The 7,717-nt window shown below is 47.8% G+C and overlaps 1 protein-coding gene across 1 annotated transcript; it reads right to left on the reverse strand.

The window, feature by feature from the left end:
* Positions 1-1,850: 1,850 nt before the first annotated feature.
* Positions 1,851-7,517, reverse strand: LOC101764086. The gene is made up of 7 exons (XM_004951304.4): positions 7,289-7,517; positions 7,097-7,195; positions 6,080-6,262; positions 5,146-5,316; positions 4,861-5,070; positions 3,131-3,216; positions 1,851-2,910 (listed from the first exon to the last, which is right to left on the reverse strand). The coding sequence occupies exons 1-7, from the start codon at positions 7,374-7,376 to the stop codon at positions 2,284-2,286; spliced, it is 1,464 nt and encodes a 487-aa protein (XP_004951361.1). The 5' UTR covers positions 7,377-7,517; the 3' UTR covers positions 1,851-2,283.
* Between the last annotated feature and the right edge of the window lie 200 nt (positions 7,518-7,717).

A 7,717-nucleotide genomic window follows, 5' to 3' on the forward strand; every position in this document is an offset into this window, starting at 1 on the left:
TGTTCTTTTTTAAGTAGAAAAATAAGTAAAGTTATTCATTTGAGTGGACTCGAGCTGGCTCGATTTTTTAGCTTTGTTTTCGCTGACCACAGCCAGCCCGGAAGCGAGCGTGGGTGGACCAAAACCCATCGGGCTCGGATCAGCCCGCAAGCCCAGCCGGGCCGGGCTTAAAATGCTCATGTCACAAGTCTTAGGTGTGAGATTCTAGTCGAGTGTTCTAGGGACCAACGGCGCCGTCCGCCGTAGATAGCTACCAGGGCCCAACCTTGATTGGCACGCCGTCTATCGGGAATTTGGGATCATGGGCTCGCCGTCCTGCCGTCCTTTCCGGTTTCAGTTCGTCCGCCGCATCCATCTGTTTGTTAGTGTTTGTCTCGTCGTGGCAGTGGTGTCCTCTGCTTGTAACCTTCTTGCTTCCTCATTTCTGCCCACCATAAGATCATTCCTCTGCTACAGTTCTATAGCTATGTAAATTTCACCCTGGTCCTAGAGACCAAAACATGAGACCAAAATAACGATCCCAGTTGTTATCGTACACACCGCTCCAACTTCGCAATCAGGGACAGCTCGACTGACAGAGGATCAGCAACGACGAACCGGAGAAGACCAAAGTGAACAACCTAGGACCGACCAACCATCCGTCCGGCTCGTCGTCGTGGCGTTCTGACGGCGGCCAGGTGCGGTGTGAAATGCGCCGCCGCCGCCACGGCAATTTCTTCTCTGGCCTGGCGGCCGGGCCGGGCTCCGGAATTTCCAAATCCCTTGCTTGCGTGTCTGGTCCACCGGCGATCCTGGGATGCATGCACCGGAGCGTTGCTGCTGGCACATGCCGGGGTCAGATGAGATGAGATGCAACTGCGTGCGCGCCACTTACCACCAGCCCGCCTGACTTGTAGTGCAATTCTAAATTCTTTACTGAGCTGCTAAATCCAAGTGGCGGTGCATTGAAAATCGACGCGTAGTCGCGTAGAGTAGCCAAGGCCCAGGCCCATATTTCTTCTTTCGATCGTTAAGGAGCCTCATCGCATGCTCTGGTGCCCGAGAGGGCGTGTAGCCTCCCGTTTGTTCCGGCCTTGTTTCGGTCTTGTTAGGCTGCGGGCATGTTCTTATGCGAACTAACGCCTGACCATTGACGTCCTGGCCGTCCGGATTTCCCAAAAAGAAATACAGTAGGCATGAACACCTTTGCAACTTGCGAGCGACAGCTCCTGCGGCTCTTCTAAAAAATTGGGCTGCCGGAGACCACTAGGGCTCCGTCGTGCATGCCAACATTTGGATGACACCTACCTCTCCCATCTTTGTTCCATGCCTCTGCAGAGGATAGACCGCCGGATTTGCGAAGGTTCCAATCCCAACTCCCGAGAGTGGCGTCCAGCTACATGATGATGGCGGAGCCACCGCTCCCGTCACTATACGAGTCGTGATAGGCCGGTCTACGTAACGGCCTACTACACATCGGTCGCGTCGCGACCAGCTCATCCACCGAGCGAGCCTACCTTTGGACCCCTCCCAAAAAAACAAAGGAAAGCACCCTTTGACTGCCACCGCTCGCGACATCGGAGTTCTCCAAAAGGAGCTCGTCTCCCTCGCTTTGGCCTGCCACTAGTGAATTTCTCCCGTTCCGCCACATGCGGAATGGACCCGACCAAAGTTCGGCAGGGGCACGCCGGCCATGGAAGAACGTACTAATAGAACAGAGACCACACACGACGACACCATCTTCAACGCGACGCCCTCTCTTTCCGAGTCAGGTTTCGGATGGCCACAGCTTTCGCACAACAGAACTGGACCCGACCGGAACGAGGCCTCGCTTTCAGAGACACACACTTTTAGGGACAGCAAGCCTACCAAGCAGCAGCAACAGCTGGGCTTACAGCAGCAACAGCACCTGTGGATCACTGATTCGGCAAGGGGTTATTTACCTGGCAGTCACGAGTTGTCGCCTCCAGTCAGGCACCGACACGCGCCGCAGGTCACAGGCGACCACAACCATGGATGATGGATGGATACATCTAACTGCCGATCAAAACTAACGCTAGGCTACATGTCGCTCTCTGCCAAGATCACACCTGGGCATCCCGAAACTGGATGCCAGTCGGCATAGGTTCCCACTTCCCACCCACCTAACTAGGATCACTACTTTGCCGCATTCTCATGGGCACCCACCATAAGCAGCACTTCCACTTTGCAATTGTGGAGGTTCACACTACAACATTGCCAGGTAGATGCCGGCGTAAGATTTCGTCACGCTGTTTCGCCAGCGGGACGGCGAGGAGGCTAGCTTCAGTACCTGTACCCACTCTCGGCAGCGTACTTGCTCCTGACGTAGTGATCATACTTCGGGTCGCTGTAATCCGCCGGCTTCGCCTCGGCGGGCCTCGGCTCGGGGTGAGCGGTCCCGTAGGGGACCTCCCCGCTCTTCTCCCTGTGGCGGTGGCGGAGCCGGTCCTTTGGGAGCTTGGCGCTCGCCGCGGCGGGCTCGGAGGTGCCGTAGAAGTCGGCGTACTCCTGCCTCTTGGAGGACCTGTGCTTGCTTGACAGGGTGGAGTCCCTGAATTTGGATGGCTTGATGCTCTTCTGGGCCTTTGGGGCCGTCTCGGTCACAGCGTTAGGTGCGTGGAGCGTCTCGGGCCTCATTGGCGTGCTGCTGAGCTTCTGCGCTGTCGAGGTCTCCTCTCTGTCCTCGGGCATCACGAGCCTGTCTTTGAGTGGAGTGAGGTCTGTTTTCCTCTTCGGGACAATGCTGAGAAGTAACTTCCCCACTCCTTCGATAGCAAGTTTCAAGAGATCAGAAATAAGCGTCCCCAAGGATGGCCATCCAGCTCCTGGTTCCTCTTTCAGGCTCTCCACAACCAGAGGTGGCTTCCCAAGAGTGCTGCTCTCGTGTTGCTCGTTTTCAGGTGCCTCTACCTGGATTGGATTGGCATCAATAGATAAAAATTACTATGCAAGCAGGATTACAAATATTTTCTTTTGCGGCCCACTATATATTGAGAAAGAACAGGATGCTATTTAAGCATGATTACAAACACTTCGAAACCAAGTGCTTCATTGAGATTACAAATATGCATCTCATATGGGAAAACATATGGAAATAGACAATATTGAACAAGTGTAAACAAACAACTACCTTCTCGGAGCTTGAAAATCCAAACCCATGTTGGAAACCAGAAAAGATATATCCAGCCACAACAGCACCGATGACCAATATGATATCTGTGTACAGTACAAATGATTAAGTATGGAACTAAATTTTGCAAATACTAGATCAAGTACATCAACAAATGAATGACTAGCCATCAATATTGATACATTTGCCAGATATAATCATCATGAAACTACTAATCACAAATCACAATTCGGATTATCACATTTAAGATAAACCAGTGGTGCGAAAGATCGATTATTCAGCTAGCTACACGTATGGTATCCAGCGATGACAACATTAATTATAGAGAAACAGGTCTATCAAGGACCACATGGGAATCAAGAATTTTCCATGCAAATCTCAACATGTGAGATATAGGGATATGGTAGATCCCATCATCCCAAGTTACAGTTCCCTATAAACTTTAGCGTTAAGATCACAATATAGCATGTACACCTATGACCGCTTTGATACTATTAGGACAGATGTGGATGGAAAGAATGGTTTCACATGTTCTTCTAAAAGGATGAGAAAGTAATAATGTCATCAATGCTATACTCTTAAAGGGAGAGAAAGTGATCATTTCATCTATGGTCTTCTAAAAGGGTGAGAAAGTGACATTGCATCTACATCATGACTAATTAAAGAGGTTCATAAAGAATTTAGAAAGGTGAATAACTATACCTGACAACGTCTTAAAGAACTTACATAAAACATTTCATGATCAAGAGACACTATACCTGCATTTCTTAAAAAGGTTCCTTATATGCCATAAAAAATACCTCAGTCAGCATTTTGACATGGGCAGACATGTTATCCCTGTTTCCCTAAACTTGATCCATCAGGACTACAAGTTTATCCATCAAGTGGGGCATGAAAAGATAGCTTTACATCATCGTATTTCAAATAAAAGAAACAAAGGGAAAAGTAGAAGGGGACCAATACAACAAAAATGCCAATACAGTTCTTCTCCCTCATATGATATACATAGGCACCACCAGAAATCTCCTTTTTCTTTGTCTTTCAAGAATATGACATGGTTCAAAATGGTTTTTTCACATCTACTTGAAGCCTAAACCCGCAACAAAATTACGGTGACAGCGTTCACGGTATAGTGTGTTTTTATGGCAGATCATAGCTTGGAGAGTTATCCTGCTGGCATATAAGGACTAAGGAGTATCCTCTTTCTTAAATGGACTATATGGTACTATACAAATTACATTCAGACATTCAGTGGATGCTATTTAGAAGTCAGCATAGGATTATTTAGCATTTCTTCAACCTTCTGATTTCACTCCCATCTTGCCACCTCAGTTTTTTAAAACATAGTCTGTGGTACTCCCGTATGGGGGTCTGAGTTTGTTACCAGCCTATTGGAGCCAAGAAAGTATAAACCAGGAGCCTTATATAAAATTTGGTCCTAAAAGGGAAAGATCTAAATAGTAAATACCAAATGATTTCATGATTTTGCTGTGTTTAATCCCTATATATAGTATCATGGATACATGTAATAATTTTGCACATAACCACGAAAAGGTGTCAACACAGCACTTGGCATATTTTTACTTCTCCTGTTTTCCAACTAACCATCTCGGAATTGCACTTGGCACATCATCACCTCAAGAATATGACATGTTGGATAGTTACCCTTTTCTTATCAGAAACATCGACATACACTGCACAATTAATAGAAAAAGTGAAAGAGAATGAACCTGAAGATAGGAGGGAGGAATCCTGATAAGTGCAATCTTCTTGCGGAAGAGCAATTTTCCTAAGGGCTGCATTTCCACGGTCAATAACCAGAAGAGAGCACATTTTCTTCACATACACCACATCAAAATCAGTAGAGAACTTTGCATCTTCACTGGGGCCATCCCTATAGCCTGGGATATTTGATTTGCCACCAGCAATGGTGGTCACTCCTGCACAGAAATTTCATTCACTAATTGTTGGCATAACTAATGCATAAATCACATATCTAATAAACTATTGATCACCTGATTCCCCAATCTTTCGAATTGCCAAGTTTGCAGTGTCAGCAACATAGACATTTCCCATATCATCAACCGCAACGCCTGTGGGGCGCTTGAATCGGGCATCACTTGGTTTACCATCTATGTGACCAGAATGCCCCTGGAATGAACCAGCAACTAGTCTTCCCCTGCTATCTGCAGAGCTCCTATATTATCAGTCCACACTGCTGGACTTATGTTTACAACATTTGGATGATACTTGTTTAAGCACAGTTCTCTTTGTTATCTTTTTCCATAGCATTTCTCTACATATGCATGATCTAAGTTAACTCGAGACCTGAACTGCACTTATTACTGTATGAATGGAAAATAGACAGGTGACTGGGATCAGGTCACAGTAAGGTGCATTGAGCCTTAAGAACAGTGTGATATTAAATATATAAATATCAGACATTCAAGCACTGTTACTAAAAGAGTAGCCCTTAGTAATTAAAAAGAAAGATCACAAAATATTAGCATGCACTGATTAGCATTGATATGTCTAACAGATACTCCCTCCGTCCCTTTTTATCTGTCGTTCTCACTTCCCGAGAATTCAAACGTAATCAGCTTTGACCAAATATATATTAAAAAAAATTAATATTTATGATACATAATTAGTATCATTAGATAGATCGTTGAATCTATTTTCATAATTAATTTATTTAAAAATATAAATATTGCTAATATTTTCTACAAATGTATTAAGGGACAGAGGGAGTATGCCTGAAGAATAGTATTTGGTAGTTTGTTCTTTGAAACTTCCCTAACATATAATCATGGTAAGTGTGGATTGTGACATTATGGCCACTATCCACCAGAAGGATACCACATGAGCCACATATAAAGTACAGTGTAGTATATAAAAAGAAATTTAACGAAGAAAACACCGCAATGAGGTGGTGGGAAGAGAACATACACTCAGACAGCGGCGGAGTTATTCGCACAATGTTGCTATGTGCTGAGTCTACCGCAAGGAGCTCCCCACCCTCAACAGGGGACACCCTGATGGTGTGCGGCGTGACACCAAGCTTGTCACCTTCAACAAGCGTCTCGACAAAGTAGCCGCTCTCAAACTGCAGCGCCACACCCACATGCACATCTGCGAAAAACAGCCAAATACAATGACCAAGTGATAAAACAAGAACACAAATATCTCCAATTGCTGGCACCTGTAACACGTATTCAGTGCCTTGGGCCATAAATGAAGCAAAAAACCAGATCAGTTTGACCTGCTGGATCTAGACTCGGCTAACATCATTCTAGAAACGGGACAACTGAACTTCAGCGCCCATTTGAACTTGGCTGGGAGGTAGGTTTGTGTTAGCAGTTAGGTCAGAAATAGATTGCCACTTGAACTGAACCCAAACAGAACCGAGTCAGTAACACTGTAGCAGTGCGAGATACTTTTGCTTTTAGAAGCTGCAAAAGACCTGCTTACAACATGTAGTTGGATAAGAAAAATCTGAACAGAAGCATATCTAGGTGGAAGGCCTGCTTACAGCATTACAGAGACGCAAAAAAAATCATGTACTAGCATAGAGTGAAGAGCAAATGCTACTCTAACAGGGGTGGTTTCTGACTGATGAGGGCGAGCCCAGGTCGCGTCACTGTCTAAGTATACTTCTCATTTCTCCTGAACAGCTTAAGCTTCTTATCCCATCCAAGAGATTCTGATTTACATTTTTTTTTCAAATCTCCCCCATCCCATCCCTTGTACAACCGATTTGTCCCCCCTGGTCTTCTGCTCTCAGTCACAGACTTACAGGTTACAGCAGCGCGAGCGCCGTACATGGGCTAATCGCAGCAGAGGAAGCAACAAATCGCAACGCAGGGTTGGCAACATTGGTATCCTCTATCCCCGCGCAAAAACCCGCTAGCTAGCTAATCCCCCAGGAAAGCAAACCCCCTGTGTATTAGGGCGCGGGTAACTCACCGGCGTACTGGGAGTGGGCAGGCTGCTTGGCCGCCCCGTGCGGGGAGGCGGCGCCCCGCGGCCACTTGACCACCGACGAGAGCTGCTTCACGATGCTGCCTGCAACCAGCCCCCAGAGACCGGAGCAAGCAGTGAGTCAGAAGAGAAGAGGAAGGAGTGCGAGATCGAAGAACCCCCGACGCGACTCATCACCTGTGGTGGGCGAGCCGAACGCGGCCGCCTCGGAGCGCGAGGCGGCGGCGGCAATGTGGAGGAGCAGGAGCAGGGATCTCAGTCCCATGGTGAGTGTGTGTGTGTGGGTGTTCGATTCGGCTCCGCTCCGCTCCGCGTGGGTCTTTGGTCTCGTCTCTAGTGGGAGGGAGGCTGGGAGTGGGAGGGGGGAGAAAGCGAGAGGAAAAGGGGCTTTTCGCTTTCGGCCGTCGGCCCTGCCTGGTGTTGCGCGACGCGAGGGAGGGAGGGTGCTGCGGCGCGGCGCGGCGCGTGCGACGGGGCGTGTCGTGGGGACGGCGCCCGGGTTCGCTCGGGGATGTGTTTCGTCACGGCGGCAGGGATTAATGCAGTGGATGGTCGGCAGTGATGACGGCACCGGTCGCATCTGCTAGATCTGTGCAGGGGCCCAGC

The sequence above is a fragment of the Setaria italica genome, chromosome I (genome assembly GCF_000263155.2).
Source record: "Setaria italica strain Yugu1 chromosome I, Setaria_italica_v2.0, whole genome shotgun sequence".
Taxonomy (NCBI): domain Eukaryota; kingdom Viridiplantae; phylum Streptophyta; class Magnoliopsida; order Poales; family Poaceae; genus Setaria; species Setaria italica.

Bases quoted from the DNA above. Each gene is read 5' to 3' on its own strand.
- LOC101764086 (XM_004951304.4), bottom strand. From the start codon at position 7,376: ATGGGACTGAGATCCCTGCTCCTGCTCCTCCACATTGCCGCCGCCGCC. The intron at 7,196-7,288 runs GTGATGAGTCGC...GGCTGGTTGCAG, and splicing joins GTTCGGCTCGCCCACCACAG to GCAGCATCGTGAAGCAGCTC. The intron at 5,071-5,145 runs GTGATCAATAGT...ATTTCTGTGCAG, and splicing joins TCGAAAGATTGGGGAATCAG to GAGTGACCACCATTGCTGGT.